Source organism: Vipera berus, assembly GCF_964194415.1.
Source record: "Vipera berus genome assembly, chromosome: 3".
NCBI lineage: Eukaryota > Metazoa > Chordata > Lepidosauria > Squamata > Viperidae > Vipera > Vipera berus.
The window spans coordinates 91,003,196-91,023,565 of NC_138204.1; the positions used below are offsets into that span (position 1 = coordinate 91,003,196).

The window sequence follows — 20,370 nt, forward strand, 5'->3', positions numbered from 1 at the left end:
ACCGCCACCTCCACCAGTCAGCCGAGTCGGAAAGTTTGGAGGCCGCTGATCTAGGGGGCTGCCTAGAGAGGGTTAACCTATTCTCCAAAGCGCCTGAAGGCAGGACAAGAAGAAAGGGAGGGAAACTAATCAAGGAGAACCAACCTAGAACTAAGGAGAAATGTCCTGACAGTGAGAACAATTAGCTAGTGGAACAACCTGCCTCCAGAAGTTGTGAATGGTCCAACACTGGAAGTTTTTAAGAGGAGATTGGACAACCATTTGTCTGAAATGATATAGGGTCTCCTGCTTAACAGAGGGTTGGACTAGAACAGACATGTCAAACTCGCGATGTCATGTTACGTCGCGAGATGTATCGGGACTTTTGCCATTGCTGGCAATGGGGTGGGCGTGGCTTCCGGATGACACATCCGGCCCATGAGCCGGCAGTTTGACACCCCTGGACTAGAATAACTCCAAGGTTATTCTATAACTCCAAGGTGAGAAAGAGAGAGAGGGAGAGAGAGGGAGAGAGAGAGAGAGAGATTAGTGGTCTATGCCTGTAGAACATGTGAGAAGGAACACTCATTTAAATCAATTGAGACGTGAGAGGCGTTTTTAAAGGTACAGAAAGTTACAGTAAAATCAAAAACCAGTACCATATTTCAATTATTTTGAAATGCCCCTGGCAAATTTTGGGAAGTGGAAGAACAGCTATTTGATTCACACAAGTGTGTTCTAAACACATCAAACGAGATGCATCTGCTTATTGCTACATGTCTTTGACATTCCAAATGCAATAATTCTTCAGACATATTAAACAATCTATTTCCACAGTAGAACAAAGTATAGGATTTAATGTATCCCATACAAGGGGTTTGCCAAGTTTCTACAAAATCCTTCAACCCAGATGTTAATTTATAGATTTAATAATAACTACTGTGGCTATATGCAGTTTTCTGAGTGCTAAAAAAATGTTAATTATGTCCAGATTTCTATAAATTGAAATTAGAATAATTACCAGAAACTTTCTCTTGTTTTAAAGATGGAGGAAGAGGGAAAATGATTCCTTATCCTTTGATGAAGTCAACCTTCTCCTTGCAAATATGATTTTTAAAAGACAAGAACAGTAACACTACTTGTTTGTAGTGTGAATTGCAATAAACAGTGACAAATTCTTAAAGCTGGCAAAATATCAGATTTCTGCTCTTCATAACTATTAGAACTACAAATACTTCATCTAGAATGTTTGAAATTTCTTCTATTCATATGATAAGCCCATATCACACAATTGAGTGAACTTTCTTTCAGGGGTCTGATCAGGAAGACTGCCATCTTGCTTAATTGACCCTGCAGACACTCCTAATGGTGATAATAATATACCTCTTGTTTATCATAAATAATTCTGCAATATTGATACACGATGCAGTATTGCTTCACGAATAGCCTTGTGTTGATGTGCCATTTTCTGAATTGAAATAGTGGCACTGTTAGAGAACATCAGTGTGTTGTACAAAAAATACAAACGTGAAATAGCATCATCAATAATTATTGGGAAAGGCTGTTTTTAATTCTCTTCATTATATAAATTTGACTCACCCAACCCAAGGGTATGTTATTCCATCAAAACTTCTGCTAATAATGTGTAGTTCATAAAAACCATATATGAGCCACCAACCCCAAATCCTTTACTTTCAATATGTAGAAAGTTATTCCAGTCACACGTTTTTCTTACAGTGCAATGCTGTTTGCACCGGGTAGAAATATGTTTTTTTAACCCTATTATATTCAGCTCAGTGAAGCCAAAGATTTGATTAGACTTATAACAAGCCTCATTACTCCCTAATGTTGATTAAAATGCCATTAGTAAGAGCCAAGGGCATACAACACTTGACTGGATCAGGGCCATCACTTACATAAGTATAATTGCTTCTTTTGCTAGAATAATTGACAGATCATACTAAATCCACCTCTATCATTGATCCTCTTTAACCTTTCAGGCTGTTCAAAACTACATCCTCACACATAATCTACTAGCTCAGCTTTCATCAGCTTCTATCTCTCTATACACATTATTTATCAAATGTTGCCAACACAGTGAAGCCAAAGATTTGATTAGACTTATAACAAGCCTCATTACTCCCTAATGTTGATTAAAATGCCATTAGTAAGAGCCAAGGGCATACAACACTTGACTGGATCAGGGCCATCACTTACATAAGTATAATTGCTTCTTTTGCTAGAATAATTGACAGATCATACTAAATCCACCTCTATCATTGATCCTCTTTAACCTTTCAGGCTGTTCAAAACTACATCCTCACACATAATCTACTAGCTCAGCTTTCATCAGCTTCTATCTCTCTATACACATTATTTATCAAATGTTGCCAACACAGATAGTCCTTGACTTGCAACTGGAATTGGGACCAAAAACAAAAACAATGTGGCTGTTAAGTTAGTTATGCCCAATTTTTCGATCCTTTTGCCATCATTGTTAAGCAAATCACTGCAGTCGTTAAGTGAATGACATTCATTAAGTGAATCCAGCTTCCTCCATTGACTTTGCTTGTGAAAAGCTGCCCAGGAAGGTCACAAAGGGAAATTAACATGACCACGGGATGCTTCAACCATCGTGAATAAATGCTGTTTGCCAAGTGCCCAGATTCTGATCACATGACCATGGGAATGCTGTGAAGGTCATAAGTGCGAGCACTGACTATGAGTCACTTTTTCCAGTGTCATTTTAATTTTGAATGGTCGCTAAACAAATGGTTGTAAATTGAGGACTACCTGTATAGTGAACTATCAAGGATAATGAGTATTTTAATCCAGGAAGAAAGCTAGGATAAGTCTATGATTGAACAATTGTAATTTAATCAATTTTCTGGAATAGGATGATGCATCGAATTAGTACTAAAGCAGAAGGACTGCTTTATATAACACACTAAGCCACAATCTTGGTTAAATATTCCAAGCGAACGTAGCATTTGTGTTTGTTTTATATATATAAAAGCCTCTCTAAGGAAAAGGTGGAAGAGGTCGTCGTGTAGGAATACAAGCTAATTTGAGGGCTAATCCACATGGAGCTCTGTTCCCATCTGTCCTGTTTGCCATCCTTCGCTCCTAGAGACTAAAATGGACGATCTGAAACTTGAGTTGGCTACAAACAAGGAGTGTATATCAGAGGTGGTGACCCTCTGAGAGCTGTATGCAATGAAACTTCATTTTGATGTATGCCAATTGGCATACATTCAAAGTGACAATAAAGTTGTTGTTGTTATATTATTATTATTATTATTATTATTATTATTATTATTATTATTATTATTATTATTATTATTATTATTATTATTATTTAGACGTGAACTTCATTCAACTGAACACTGACGCTGATGGCTGACATGGGTTGCTGCCAGCATCCCAGGTATCAACCAGGTACCTCCTTAAAATGTAAGATGTTCCGAGTAGCGCAGTTTTTTGTAGCATTGCTGGAGTTATTGCAGGAAGCTGCCATTTCTTGAAATATTTTGCAAAGTTTTGCAAAGAAGTTGTTGTTGTTGTTATATTATATATCAGCAACAATCTATATTATTAACGTTTCATCAACATGAGGATGTATATCATATTATATGTGTATCTCACCTTTTTTAAGGCATTCAAAGTAGCTTACCGTATATGGTATCTTCCTCATTTTCTCCCTACAACAAGCTTGTAAGGTAGGATGAACTGAGAGACTATGACTGGTTCAAAATCTTCCAATGAGTTCTTTAGTTTAGGGAAAACCTTAATTATGGTTCCTTTTAACAGAGAAGTCTAAATTGACCGCTTTGATCAAAGTTAAAAAAAATATATAAGTACTTTTGTTTCTACTTGGATTTTGCGCCTGAGGTGGAAAAAAAAATGAAATTTTGATTTTGGGTTTTACTGATTAGGTAGATTTGTTGTTATAGAAATGTCTAGTTTATACTATTATGTAAAAGTAAAAAGTTGAGGTTTGATGTTACTGTTTTATTCTACTGCACCAGAAGGAATCAGTCAACACCTTTTCCCTCCCTTCTTTTCTACACTAATCCTTTCCCCTTTCCCTCCCTTTTCTCCCCTACTATTTGCTTTTGTATTTTGTATTTTATATTATAAATTAATGAAAACTGTAAACATAAAAATATGGTTCCTGTTAACCATTACTTTACGCAAGCAAGCCCAGATGAACCTTTAATATAAGTTCTTCTTTTAACATTTTGAAATGATTTTTTTTTATTCTAGCAATTCAATTTATATCTGGACAAATAAATAACCCTATATTATTATTGGTTTGTCCTGCTGTTCCATGTAAAAGTTTTCTTGTGGAAAAACCCATATTAACTTTCCTTGATACCTTTTTTTTTACCTGAAGCAAACTTAAACAAATGAATAAGAAACACTGTACCATAATCTTAAGTAGTACAGAGCATTAATTTATAACTGAAGCACTTAATTGTGTTTTGAGTGTAGATCATTTCTGAATTATAACTATATTTTTAAAGGTAAAATTGCATGTATGTATGTTTATGTAAGTTGTAAGAGCTGTTCTTCAGAAATGCCCCCAAATCATCCATATTGAGGATGGGAATAATATTCTTTACAATTACCCATTCCTTTCTCACAGACCCTTCATCTTATCTGCTAAAGTTTGATTATACAGGTACTTTGCCTCTAATAGAGAGAGATGAGTGGCTACCTTCCTCCCACGTACAGTGTAGGTTAAATAAATGTCTAAAAAAACAGTAAAATAAAAGAAACCACAAACATTTGTAGCAATTTTTCAGGACAACTGATCCTAAATCAATAGATCAACTCAAGTGCGAATTCACAAAGGATGCTCATTTGAATGCCTTTACTAGGACCCAACATGTATTTTCATTTTAAACCAGATCGTACCACGAAGGAACAGCTTGAGGAGCTAATAGGTCACAGTAGACAGTTATTAAGGGAAATGTGTAACTTAGTGGCAGGAGCCAAATGATTACATGCCCGAATTATTGGAGGAAAAGACATGTTGTTTCCCATTCTGACAGCCAGCAACAATGAATGATGACTAGATTCTAATAACAAATTCATCTTAAAGTAACATCTTTAATCCGCAGTGTTTTCAAATCCCTGGCAGCCACAGAATAAAGAGCTCAAGCTGCTACACATTACTCCAAATTATTCCCAGTTTAAAATACTTAACTTTACCTGAATTAGATTCCAAATTCAAATCCACAAAGAAAGTGACCAGAGAAAAGGTATTGTGCATCCACCTGGCCACATTCCCAGTCTTTCAACATTTGTATAGAAATACCCAAATTGCCCCCTTCATGGATTACTGCCTTGTCGTGGCGAAGGGGCTTGCGTAATTCAATGAAGCTATGAGCTATGCCGTGCAGGGCCACCCAAGACGGAAAGGTCATAGCAGAGAGTTCTGACAAAACGTGATCCACTGGAGAAGGAAATGGCAACCCACTCCAGTATCTTTGCCATGAAAACCCTATGGACAGTACCAAAAGGCAAAACGATATGACGCTGGAAGATGAGCCCCTCAGGTCGGAAGGCGTCCAATATGCTACTGGGGAAGAGCAGAGGGCTAGTACTAGTAGCGCCAGAAAGAATGAAGCGACTGGGCCAAAGCCGAAAGGATGCTCAGCTGTGGATGTGTCTGGTGGTGAAAGGAAAGTCCGATGCTGTAAAGATTTTTTCTCCATAGGAACCTGGAATGTAAGATCCATGAATCAAGGAAAGCTGGACGTGGTCAAACAAGAGATGACAAGACTAAACATCGACATCTTAGGTATCAGCGAACTAAAATGGACAGGAATGGGTGAATTTAATTCAGATGACCATCAGGTATACTACTGCGGGCAAGAATCCCTCAGAAGAAATGGAGTAGCCTTCATAGTCAATAAAAAAGTAGGAAAAGCAATACTAGGATACAATCCTCAAAATGACAGAATGATCTCAGTTCGAATCCAAGGCAAACCATTCAATATCACAGTAGTCCAAGTCTATGCCCCAACCACCGGTGCTGAAGAGGATGAAATTGACCGGTTCTATGAAGCTCTACAGCACCTTATAGAACTAACACCCAAAAATGATGTCCTTATCATCATGGGGGATTGGAATGCTAAAGTAGGAAGCCAAAAAATAACTGGAATAACAGGCAAGTTTGGCCTTGGAGTACAAAATGAAGCAGGGCACAGGCTGATAGAATTTTGTCAAGAGAATACGATGGTCATAGCAAACACTCTTTTCCAACAACCCAAAAGACGGCTTTACACATGGACATCACCAGACGGTCAACACAGAAATCAGATTGACTATGTGCTCTGCAGCCAAAGATGGAGAAGCTCTATACAGTCAGTAAAAACAAGACCAGGAGCTGACTGTGGCTCAGACCATGAGCTTCTTGTTGCAAAGTTTAGGCTTAAATTAAAGAAAGTAGGGAAAAACGCTAGGCCAGTCAGGTATGAATTAAATCATATCCCTGTTGAATATACAGTAGAGGTGACAAATAGATTTAAGGAATTAGATCTGATAGACAGAGTGCCTGAAGAACTATGGACAGAGGTTCGCAACATTGTACAACAGGTAGCAACCAAAACCATCCCAAAGAAAAAGAAATACAAGAAAGCAAAATGGCTGTCTGAGGAAGCTTTGCAAATAGCTGAGGAAAGGAGGGAAGCGAAAGGCAAGGGAGAAAAAGAAAGATATGCCCAATTAAATGCAGAATTCCAAAGAATAGCTAGAAGAGATAAGAATGTCTTCTTAAATGAACAATGCAAAGAAATAGAAGAAAACAATAGAATAGGGAGGACCAGAGATCTTTTCAAGAAAATTGGAGAGATGAAAGGAACGTTTAATGCAAAAATGGGCATGATAAAGGACCAAAATGGCAGGAACCTAACAGAGGCAGAAGAGATTAAGAAGAGGTGGAAAAATTACACAGAAGAACTATACAAGAATGAGCTTAACATCCCTGATAATCACAATGAGGTGGTCACTGACCTCGAGCCAGACATCCTAGAATGTGAAGTGAAGTGGGCCTTAGAAAAGCTGAGCAACAACAAAGCTAGTGGAGGTGACAGTATTCCAGCTGAGCTATTCAAAATCTTAAAAGACAATGCAGTAAAAGTGCTACACTCAATTTGCCAGCAAATTTGGAAAACTCAACAGTGGCCACAGGATTGGAAAAGATCAGTTTACATTCCAATTCCAAAGAAAGGCAGTGCTAAAGAATGTTCAAACTATCACACCATTGCACTCATTTCTCATGCTAGTAAAGTTATGCTTAAAATTCTACAAGCTAGACTCCAGCAGTATGTGGATCGAGAACTACCAGAAGTAGAGGCAGGATTTCGAAGAGGCAGAGGAACAAGAGATCAAATTGCCAACATACGCTGGATCATGGAGAAAGCTAGAGAGTTCCAGAAAAACATCTACTTCTGCTTCATTGACTATGCTAAAGCCTTTGATTGTGTGGATCATAACAAACTGTGGCAAGTCCTTAAAGAGATGGGCATACCAGACCATCTTATTTGTCTCTTGAGAAACCTATATGCGGGCCAAGAAGCAACAGTGAGAACTGGACATGGAACCACTGATTGGTTCAAAATTGGGAAAGGAGTCCGGCAAGGCTGTATACTGTCGCCTTGCCTATTTAACTTATATGCAGAGCACATCATGAGAAAGGCAGGGCTAGATGAATCAAAAGTTGGAATTAAGATTGCCGGAAGAAACATCAACAACCTAAGATATGCAGATGATACCACTCTAATGGCAGAAAGTGAAGAGGAACTAAAGAGCCTCTTGTTGCGAGTGAAGAAGGAGAGTGCAAAACTTGGGTTGAAACTAAACATTAAGAAAACCAAGATCATGGCATCCGGCCCTCTCAATTCCTGGCAAATAGATGGGGAGGAATTGGAGGTAGTGACAGATTTTATTTTCCTGGGCTCCAAGATCACTGCAGATGGGGACTGTAGCCAAGAAATTAAAAGACGCTTGCTCCTTGGGAGGAAAGCCATGTCAAATCTAGACAGCACACTAAAAAGCAGAGACATCACCCTGTCAACAAAAGTGCGTATAGTCAAGGCGATGGTCTTCCCAGTTGCAATGTATGGCAGTGAAAGCTGGACCATAAGAAAGGCTGAGTGCCAAAGAATTGAAGCCTTTGAACTATGGTGCTGGAGAAGACTCCTGCGAGTCCCTTGGACTGCAAGGCGATCAAACCGGTCAGTCCTAGAGGAGATCAACCCTGACTGCTCTTTAGAAGGCCAGATCCTGAAGCTAAAACTCAAATACTTTGGCCACCTAATGAGAAGGAAGGACTCACTGGAGAAGAGCCTAATGCTGGGAAAGATTGAGGGCAATAGAAGAAGGGGACGACAGAGAATGAGGTGGCTGGATGGAGTCACTGAAGCAGTAGGTGTGAGCTTAAATGGACTCCAGAAGATGGTAGAGGACAGGAAGGCCTGGAGGAACATTGTCCATAGGGTCGCGATGGGTCGGACACGACTTCGCAACTAACAACAACAACAACAACCCAAATTGCAGTGCTCATTTAAGGCTTATTCCTCTGGTTAGAAGCATATGTTCCATTTATTTGCATGAGGTTCACTGCAAAAGACCCATACTTAGGACTGCAATCTAAGCCATGTCATATTCTTCAGGGACTTCCCTACCAAGCTGATAATATAGCTGAAACTTCTGCAAGAGTGTATGTGAACTGCAAGAAATAATCATGTCCCCCGCCTGGGACAAAAAAAAATTAAGTGGAAACTAATCATATTTTATTGATTTTTATTATGAGATCCATTAATAATGAGGAGGGGAAAGTTTGTCCCTCCACATCTCAACTCATTCCCAGCCCTAGGGGGGAAAAAAGGCCCATTTTTTTGGAAATTGTGTCACCCTCTTTTTCTGTGGCTACTGCAGCTGTTTCTCATCATATTACATAAATAGAAATGCCACTGTTTTTCCCATTAGGAAGTGGCGAAAAGCAGCAGTTTTTATTTCCTTTTCTCACAGTCCCACTGTCACACTTCTCCCCTATGGGAAGATGCACAAACTACAGAGGAAAAGCAAACAATGCATATGCTACCCCAAGGGAACACTAAATTCATTCAGTAGAGGATAAAGGAAGGAACTAGCCTTTTTTTTTCCCATGGCTTTCTTCAACATAAGAAACTTTAGGAAGAAAGTCACTCTTCATTTGAGCAGTCTGGCAATTCATAGAGTTCAAAGCTATGCATTCTCAACATGGTTACTTTCCTGAGGGTACATCTGAGTGAACCATGAACCCAGAGCCGCAGGGTGAAAAAGAACAAACAAAGCTGCATCTGGAAGAAATAGAAGATATAATAGAAAAGACTCGAGAATTTTTTTCTACTCCAAAGCCCATTCTGTCAGAAGTTCCCCTAGTATTTTTGGCACTCCTTATTTTAGTCCCTGCCAGGGTCTAGGTGTCATACAGTATTGCGGAAAATCAAATGCAACGTTTTAAAGACTGTTTCCAGTGAAATGAAATCTAGTCTGAAAAATGTGTCAAGAATGGATGGATTCAGCCTTACTGCAAATTATTGCAAAATATTTTTTTCTGTTAATTCCTAGTAAAATTAGAATTCAATAACCATAAAACCTGTATTTTTTTCCAGTATATTTACCGTGCAAGCTGTAAAACAACCTATTATTATCATTTGTTAAATTTCTTTGCCGCCCATCTCACCTAGCTTACTTTTTTCACCTTATTTTTTCTTTCTTGATATATTGAGAGAGAAAAAACATCCCCATCTAACTCAACAGAAAACTAAAAAGGAGACAATAATATATGTTAAAAAATGTAATTGCATTATAACTGTATAGACAGTATAGACATTGTAATGAGTACCAGTTTGGTCTAATGGTTAAGGCAGGAGACCAGGAATTCAAGACCTGCCTTCGCCATTAAAGCTAACTGGGTGACCCTGGACCAATCCCTCTCTTTCAGTCCAACCCACCTCACAGGGTTGTTGTTGTGGGGAAAATAGGAGGAAGACAGTATGCTGCATATGTTCACCACCTTTAGTTATTTGTAAAAATTATATAGGTGGGATATAAATAAATATATACATAATAACAACAATCTTATTTCAGATTATTTTACTGATTATCCCCCCCACATGGAATGCAGGAATTTTTTCCCCTTATAGCTGGCAAATATTGGCTTGGTTTATACATCCTGCCAAGCTATAATGTAGCTTGTCTGATTTTGACTTAAGAGACCATGTAAACTCAGCAATTGTGGTAGGTAAATTACAGTCTAAGGTTTATTATATTATATGAACCCAACCGACTGGTTTATTCAATAAACTATGGTTAAGCAAACAATGGTAAAGCATAACCAAATCCAACCTCACTACCATTACTGAGGTTATCACTGAACATATACATACATTTATCTCTGTCTCATCATTCTTTATCCCAATGAACACATCTGTTGAACCACATTTGCCATTTTAATAATTACCAATTATCATGTTTTCCATAGTGGACACTTCTTGATTATGTCTGCCTTTTCAAACCAGAAAACACAATTTCCAATTATATGTAGTAATGTGTAAACATATCCATTACTGTTGTAGCATCAACCTTTATTCATGAAATGACTGGCAACCCAGGAGAGAAAACACTCTCAGAAAATAAATGAAAACACTTCAAGGTATTTTAAGCTTCAACAGAAATATGGTTGAGAATTTTAATCAACCACAATGAAGGTGATTGCTTACATTAACTTTGACCTGGAATGATTAATAAATGTGTAAGGAAGAGTCTAAGATGCTTATTAAAGAATTACAATATTTGGGATAAGCTGGGAGATTATAATAAAGTCCTTGTAGATAAATGGCACCACCTTGTGTCCAACTGTGTGCCATATTTGAAATGCTGAGGAACTATTTATGCACTCCCTCCAATTTAATGGGGCCTTCTTATCCTTAGTTTATTGAATCAATTGAGTAACCATTAATTAGGCCAATAACTACTTGTTAAATCCCATAAAAACAGTGCTGTTCCCAGTGCTGGATGTTTACATTCCAAATACAGAAAAGCATTTCAAAGAATTAAATTATTATGCATAAAGTCACTGCCAATTTTTGTTCCAGTTAGCCATTTGACAGTGGCACTAAGATATAATGCTAATATATCAAGGCCCAAATTTTTCCACAATAGTTTAATGGTTCTTCAGATACCATAATTTTCCATTGTTTTTCCATAAAGATTTTCTTTAAAGATCTACAAAAAAAACACACCCCAAACCCTCAAATGTTGATGTTTATAGCATTTGTCCTACAAAATGTTGAGTCGCTTTTTAAAAATCTTTTGTTACCTAGTTCTTATAGTGAAGCTACCAATGCCTTGGTTTGTCTAGTGTCTGATGCTTATTTAGGGCAAAAGGAATTGGCTGCCCTTAGTTCATCCAGCTTTCCATAAGAGAAGACTTGAATCCAGGTCTTCTTGCTCCTAGTCCATCTTAACCATGCTACTTCTCTATTCAGATACCTCATTAGTAATGTATATATGACATAGATACTCTGGATATTGGTAAAATAAGAAATCCTGACATACATACTGACATAGATATTGAAATATTTTGTCCTTAATGGTTACTTTCTCAAATCCTGCCCATGGGTGGAACAATACTTCCACTAAAACCTAACACAGGCAAATCATTCTTGGCTTGCTAGCTCATACATAAAACCACAGGACTTGTTTGAGAATGTATGTAGCAATGGCTGCAAAATGGAAAACACAGCAGGAATTCAAACCATCTCACCAACTATCTGCAACTAGAGCAATAAAATCCCATTGAACCTAAATGTGCAAGGCCTAGAGTGGAAGCAGATACTAAAATTGCTTGCACTGAGATAGCCTCTTCAGAAAGTGAAACAGAAAAAAAGTGTTTAGCCTTTATGTTTTTGTGTGTAAAATATTCAACATCATTCCACAATGCTCATCAATCTTACATTATTCCATAGAGATGTGTTATAATATTTTTATTAGACTTCAATAAGCCTCTGCTGATGAATAGTTTCAATGCATAATTAAGAAGAAAAGAACAGATGGCAATATTGTATCACTGACATCTTTTCAAATATTACATGTTCTCTTCTGAAGTCTCTTCACCAAAACTAATACTTTATTTACCAAGTATTTACTCACTTTCCTCAAAATTCTCTAAAAGTTCTAAAATACACCCTAAATTCAGTTCGAATTTCAATTTAGAAAAAAAAAATCCCCTACTAAAAAAAGGCACATGGGAAACATCCAGCATAATTTTAATTTTTTGCTGTTCTGTTCTAATCTTTTGTAATTACCTCTGGCAATCTGCAGTGCATTTTTCCTCAAACCCTAAAATCTTGAATTACATGTTAAGTCAAATTTTGGAAAAAAAAATTTCTAAAAATGTGAGAAATTCATGGGGTGAAATAATGCTGATTGTAAATGAAATGCTTGCACTTCTAACTGTATATTTTTCAGAAACTAACCTGGCCTCAATCCAAATGAACCTGAAATATTTTTGCTGCTTTGCTAACCATCTCTGCAGGGAGTAGAAAGACTAACTACTACCACATCCATTCCGAAAGACCATCTTTTCAGCTTGGATTATTTTTCTTGGCATGTGACAGCCTTGTAAAATCAGACGACTGAAAACATAAATGTCCTCCAAATGTCTGTTAAAATAACCTTTCTAGGGAATGCTTCCTATAAGAAGTTCAGTCTCCCATATAGATTCCTTTACACAGATGTATTTCAGTGGTCTGTATAATCCTTCTTCCTGGATTTTAAATAGTGGAAAAATATACTTCCTTTTGCCAAACCTTCTTCAGTTACTGGAAAGACTTATGAAATAAATAAATATCAAAAGGTATAAGTCACAAATAGAGTTCTTTCTGGACCACCTCTGTAATTACAGGGAGGCTGAAATCTTACACTTATTTACAGTCACTTCAATGTATGTGATTTCTTGGAAGAAAGACACAGTACACACTTATAAATGTAATGTGAAGACTGATCCAAATGGCTTACCCATGATAACCTGTCCCTCCTGTCACCATAATGTATCACACAAGCTAATGTGTAATTATGGTGACCCACACAGAAAATCTCTTGTCCCAAAAGATGCCCAATTTTCATTATAGGCCATTGAACACAATGTACAAGTGTTGGTGTGTGTTTGTGTGTGTGTATATATATACATGTGTATGTGTGTACATATACACACAAATTCACTAGGTGTGGTGGCCTAGTGTTAAAGATGCTCCCCTCCCACTTAGAAAATTGAGGTTCAATCCTAAGTAGCAGCAGATGTTTCTCTCCCAGGATGCAAAGAAAAAAACATCTGCTGTGAACTCCGCATAGGTGTCAGGAAGGGCATCCAGCCAGTAAATGCTCAGCTCTATCCAATCGCCCTGATTCTACCCCGAATTAAAGGATTATAAAGTCAAAAAAGCAAGTGTATATGTATATGTATATGTATATGTATATGTATATGTATATGTTTGTATATATGTATATGCATGGCATGCTATGTATTTGTAAAGCATGCCTTGTTCAAATATCACATGGACTGTTTATTTTTTACGCTGTCACGATTATTATTTGTACACTCAACCCCATGAATTAACACATTTAATTTCTAAAAAAAATGAACTTGGATTATAATTTAACATTCAGTTAATCAAAATTAGGCTGAAACATGAGTACTAACACTACCTTTATCATAAAGTTGGAGTAACAGAATCTTGCATATCTGAAATCACTTTTCCCCTCCTTTGCCTTTACTTTCCAGATAACTAGGGAGGGTTCCATCTTAGATGCATACTCCACCCCCATTCATACTTTGCACTCAGGTTTTCTTTATCAGATTGTTATCTAAGCTGTGATTCTTCCTCCTGTCTCCCAAAGCTATTCTCATAGCCTATTATAATGAGAAACAACAAAGTTCTATAAGACTCATACACACGCAAAACTGTGAAGATGTTTGCACTACAGTATTCCCCATGTCTACAAAGGATATATCACCCTGAAGGGAAGATACTTGAGATCAGCATCATCAATTTCAAATAAGTAGTAGGAGAGTTGTACTTCCCCTTCCCAACTTGTTGTGAATAAAACACAGCTAACTTGAAAGCTCATAGAACAGGGGTGTCAAACTGCAGGCCCGCGGGCCGGTTTCATCATACTGAAGCCGTGCCCACCCCATTGCCGACAATGCAAAAAGAGTCGTGATACGTTGCAACATGTATACGTCACGACATGTCACATGATGTGGTGAGTTGGACGCCCGTGTCATAGAGATTATTAAGCCAAACCAATGGTGAATTCTCTTCTTGCAACATAGCCTGGACAGTTATAACATCTTTAGCATCTTTTCATATAGTAAAATAAACCAACTATACAGAATTTTACAGCAATGTTACTAAGGGTATTTGCAACGGAAATGTCAATTTTATTTAGAAAGATTATTCTTTATTTTGTTTCTGAAATGCTTTCCCCGGGATTTGCCCTCCCAAATAGCTTTTTATTTCCAACATATGTTCTGCAACAGCCTTTTCTTTTTTAATTAATGTAATACAATTTAGAGGGAAGCTCCTTCTTTCCTGGCAGTTCTCTCTTTCTATACACACCCACACACCCTCATCTTAAAATCATTTTTTGAGTTATGTTGAGTTCAGAACTGCAGCCTCACTGTTCCTACTGATAGATAAATGGACTGTTCAATCAATATAGTTATACCCAGGTGCCGGAACTCACACACGTCATACAACCCGCCTTGCCTACCCTACAAGGTTCCATCCAAAAAAGGTGCCGGAACTCTGTTCTGGGCATTCTATGACAAAAAAAGCCCTGATATACCAATTTTAACAGCTTCATAAGTCTACTGCTGTTCTTTAATTAGCATCCATTCATATGACCAATTGGATTCACTTCAGCTGTATTGCTTTTAGACTAGCTTACTTGGAAATGCAATTTATTCCTGAACAAGTTTATACTACAAAAAAGTGTTGACTTGTCTTCTCTTTTAATCTCAGTATGATGAAAATTCCATAATTTCTTTTAGGTGGAAATACATTGGAGTTCCCAAATCTCTAACCCCAGTCAGTACAACAGTGACTCAGATCACAAAAGATGAGCTTCTTGATGCCATCCCACAGATAATTCAACAATCAGATCCGTCCAGTACTACTGGAATTTATTTATTTTTACTTAGACATCGAACATATTTAAGCCTCCAAACTCTAAACCAATGTTCATGATAATACCAGATTTATATGAGATAATTGTCTTTCTTTCATTCAGTTCAATAGTTGTACATACAGATTAAAATAACAGCAGGAATAAAGGTTACTGCTAACAAGAAAGAAATGACTTAGTGTTGTGCTACATTACCACGTGTTTCAGATTGAGTGATCTAGGACTGGACTCACATGCCATAGCAAAGCACAGCAACAGAGATAACATATCAGAAGGATGAAATAAGAGACTGACTGACCCTCAGGAACATCACAAATAAATGGAACATTACAACCAATAATGTTCTCCTCTAAATCTGTATACAGATATATCCAAATCTGCAAAACTAAGATTTTAAAAATCATTTATTTCAAATGCATTTGTGTTTCATCTTAATATACCCATATTTCAAAATGTTTACTATAGCACAATGTTTTCATTTGGAAATGTACTTTCCACAAGCCTTATACAAGATAGCCTGCACACAGCATTTTTACCATGTTCTGCCTTCAGTGGTTATTCTGTTCACATAGGATTGAATATGTGGCCACTTGACAGCTGAATATTTACCTCAAACACCTCTTCATCCAAAATTCTTGTTCCAAAGACAGTAATGCCATTGGTGTCAACGATCGCCGGGCTGCTTCTCTCAAGTGGTTTTGTGGTTTTCTTCTTACAGTCCATAATCATGGTAACCGATTTCTTCTCCACACTAATGGCCACCCGATGCCACCTAATATAGGAATCAAAGTGTTTTAAAAAGAAGAAAGCGTTTACCTAGAAAATTTACATCTTAAGATCAATGGAGTAATTATAGTTGCTTAAAATATTTAAAGGCTATATTTCTTCATTATAACTAGGAACTCTTTCCCAGTAGCTCCAGCAATGAGGATTGCTATTAAACAGCAAATTTGCAGCAAATTTACTGGATGCCTTTGGTAAGCACTACATGGACATCCTTGCAGATCTAATGTGCCTAGAAAAGCTATATAAAACATAGTTTGGACATCAGTCTTTTTCGCATAGTATGCCGATGGACAAGTCAAATAGTTATGACTTTTCTATACAAGCAATGCACACCCTGACAGAAAAAACCTGTAATTCATCCACAGAATCTTTAGGGCTAGGGTAAAAAAAACACATGTAAATAAATAAATATCCTGAAACATAATAATGCTGTTGGGAGACCATATTTCTTCTACTCATGGCAGCAGTGTAATACTAATTCCCCCCTTTTGTTCTGAAGCATAAAGTAGTGTACCCAACCCTAGGCATTAGCCCCAACCTTAACTCTAAGCCTAGCTCATGGATTTTTCAAAGGCCAAAAAAATCTTATAATTGTCCTACTAGGCCAGGGGTAGGCAACCTCGGCTATTTTATGACTCATGGACTTCATGATGAGGACCCAGATTGTTGGGGGCAATAAGCTGACTTTGTAATAATGCCGCTTGGGGTGTGTGTGAAAACCCTAATAAGCAGGCATATACATAGAATGAAGGCTATTGCTAAGCACATTGATTTGTGCTTTAAATTGTAAGCCGCCCTGAGTCTTCAGAGAAGGGCGGGATATAAATGGGATTAAAAAAAACCTCCCAGAATTCCTAAGTCAGCTGACTCAGGAATTCTGGGAGTTGAAGTCCATGAGTCATAAAAGAGCCGAGGTTGCCTACCCCTGTACTAGGCAGTTCCAGACCACCACTGGTGTACTCCAGTATCCCACTGGAAATCACCCTAGCGAGTTTGGCTGGGGAGATACTAAGCAACAAGGCACATGGTATGCAATAAAGAAAATCATCATCATCCCTGAAAGGTGCAATGAAAGACAATACAAAATTCTGTCTCATGCAAAAGCAGTAATCATTATCTGGAAGTGAGCACCTCACATTCCAAGATTCCAGGACGTAAGGGAAAGAAAAAGCAGATTCATGATCTGGCCAAAGACATAAACAAATGATCAGTGATTGATTGATTAATTAATTAGCATTGCACATAGTGAAATTTTGCTTACAGCATGCAATATAACAGCTCTAAAAGGATAAAGAGCATGCTGATATTCTTCAGGCCTGGCTGGTCCTAAATGTGGAATGAGTATAAATAAGAATATATGTGTGAGTGTACAGGCATCAAACTTGTTAAGCCATTAAAGCTTTATTGTTGTTAGAATTCAGTGTTCTTGTTATTCCTTGCAAGATCCTAGCTTCCTCTTAATTGAAATTCTATCTGAAGGTTAGGGAGGTCAAGGGGCAAATGCCTCTTGGGCTGAGTGCGTGTTTTCTTTGAATAAATTTTCTCCATTGGCCAAGGCTGTGCACAGAGTAGACACAAAACTCCCAGTCTCAGCCATATATGAGTTGCAGATCAAAACAAGTGGGGAGAGCTGGGAAGCGTGTTTCTCAATGGGAATTGTAAGGAAAAATGACTGACTCTAGATGAGATGTATAAAAATACAATGGATTTTGAGGAGTTTGTAACAGAAACACTAGCTCAGCCTGTCTTACTGACACAAGTCAAGATGAAGTTTCTCATAGCCAATATCAGTTCAAAAAGTTTTCTGGTGAATTTTCTATTTGCTTAAGTATTCTCCTATAATAGAGGGAAAGGGACATATGAAAAGGGCTCTATTTTGAAAGAATATTTATTTTTGCTAATTTTATTTATTTGAATGCTTCAAATTGACACTCCACAGATAGTTCTTAATTTATGACCTGTCACTTAATAATCCATTGACAAGCTTGGACATATGAAAAGGGCTCTAATTTGAAAGAATATTTATTTTTGCTAATTTTATTTATTTGAATGCTTCAAATTGACACTCCACAGATAGTTCTTAATTTATGACCTGTCACTTAATAATCCATTGACAAGCTTGGACTGTATAGCATCTGGCATTTGTAAAATATTGCATTGCCTGGCTCACAGTCACATGACCACATTTAAGCTGCTTGGCAACTGGTTCACACTTATGACTGGTTGCAGTGTCCTGTGGTCATGCGACTATGTTTTGCAATATTTTTTTGCTGATTTCTAGCATAAAGCACTTTCAGGGATGTGGATTCAGACTTAGGACCATGTGATTTGCTTAATGACCACTGTAAAAATGGTCAAAAAATTGGGTCTGGTCATGAGATGCCTTGATATGCAACCGCAATGACTTACAAACTGAAATTCAACTGTGGTTCATAAGTTTAGAACTACCTGTACTCTGTGGGGTAATATTGAACAAGATGGCATATTTATAGATTCAGGCTAGTCCCGTAATGCAAATCAAAACCAGTCAGGTTGGTATCTTCATCCTTTTATGGCATGAATGAGATCTTATTGGGAAAGGAGTATGACAGCATAATATCAAGCACCCATTGAAGAATGGAGAAAATAGGAGAACATCATCTACTATAAGTAGTTATGTTAAGGGAAATAGAATACAAAAAGCAAAACAGAGATGATACACAGATATAAAAACAAAGCAGCAGGAAGATGCCAATAATCACATGGCAAAGATTCATGTTCAAACCCTACTGAAAAAATCCATGCAAAATCTTTTGTTTAAATCATCTGCTGGCTGACATCAGTACCCTTAACTGACAACATATTCAAATAACTCACACAGACATCATAACCTTCCACTTACTTTCCATCAGCAATATTGACTGTACCAAAGATGGGATAATCTTCTGGGGCAGGCTTTCCATTTTGATCTTCAAACAAGAAGATAGGTGACCGGCCCACCTCAATGCCAACCTGCTGGATGCCGTGTTCATTGTAGAGAGATAAAAGAAAGGACTGGACTCCTTTTTTAGGTTTTATTGTAAATAGAACTGAAAAGTCTTCAGGAAATGTTCCACCTGTCAAGAGAACAATCCAATGTCACAAATCCTAAGAGTAAAACACACAATTTTGGAATGCTTTTTTATTAGAATGGGGATCAGACTTTTTACATTTTCTGTTTAATTCTGCAAATTCCACTGTAGGAATATCACTTTTTAAAAGCTACTGTGCTTTCTTGATTTACACTGCACTTAACTTTGGCCACAGTGTAATCTACAGAACATAATGTTTCCACTAACCTTATTTCAGTCCTATTAAGATTCTATGGGGCTCATATACTCATTATTTAATTTATTTGGAACTCAGCATGTGAAGATCAGTCTAGATCCATACTATATTTATTCATACACACTATCTACTCGATCATATATTTAAAAAAAAAATTAAATGTTGCGCAGTGTTCCCTATCCTAAATATTTTGTATGCTTCTTTTCATAAGATATACATGTATCTATGCAAATTTTTTAGGCAGCTCTCACTAATGCACATTTTTACATATAAATTTCCAAATAACTACACAACTTCTCATTTTTGTACACTTTTTCAAGGCAAGAAATAGCTGAAGCTAAATAGACTTTGTGAATTATGTATCAGTTTGTGCTGCAGTAGAACCTGTCTCTTTATTTATAAAAAAAGAAAAGTGATTTGTGTTAACATTCTTCAAGAGCCATGACTTCAGTAGAATTTACTTCCAAGTAAGCAGCAATTGCTGTCAGTTTACAATTCTAAATACAAACACATGGAAGTAGGTTCCAGTGGAGTTTCCTTGAGAAGGGTAAATGTGCATGGAATTGATAACATTTGTCCCAGTGATTTAGTTTGATTTAAGCAAATCCAACATTTCTAAGAGAATATGTATTTATGTGGGTTTTAAGAAGCATGTTCAAAGTATAATTACAAAAAGCAATGACAAAGCACCCTGATGTTATTTCAGCATGTGGCAAGAAGGAGGAAGAACATACTGTATTTTATTTATTTATATATCACATTTAGAAACTGCCCATCTCCCTCATAGAGGGACTTTGTATAGGCTTGGCCCGCAAGAGAAGATGGAAGGAAGAAGAGGAGGGAGAATGTGTGATAATTTAAGCCCACAAAAACAGCAGTCAGGTCATTCCAGGCCACAATCCTTATAAGTGATGATGTCAGTGTGTGAATCTCCCTTAAATAGGGAAGTATACAAGGGAATGAAGAGAAGGTCTCTCTTTCTTGAAGTTCATGAATTAAACCAGACATGTCAAACTCACAATGTCACGTGATGTCGCGCGATGTATCAGAGCT

The 20,370-nt window shown here is 37.3% G+C and overlaps 1 protein-coding gene across 1 annotated transcript in view; it reads right to left on the reverse strand.

Moving 5' to 3' along the window:
• The window catches only part of COL11A1 (collagen type XI alpha 1 chain), a gene marked incomplete at its 5' end in the record, with an annotated part of 296,431 nt that overhangs the window by 243,283 nt on the left and 32,778 nt on the right, over positions 1-20,370 (reverse strand). The window contains 2 exons of the mRNA XM_081322302.1: positions 15,835-15,997; positions 18,893-19,106. Of these exons, the coding sequence (XP_081178428.1) occupies positions 15,835-15,997; positions 18,893-19,106 (377 nt within the window). The remainder of the gene's footprint in view (positions 1-15,834; positions 15,998-18,892; positions 19,107-20,370) is intronic.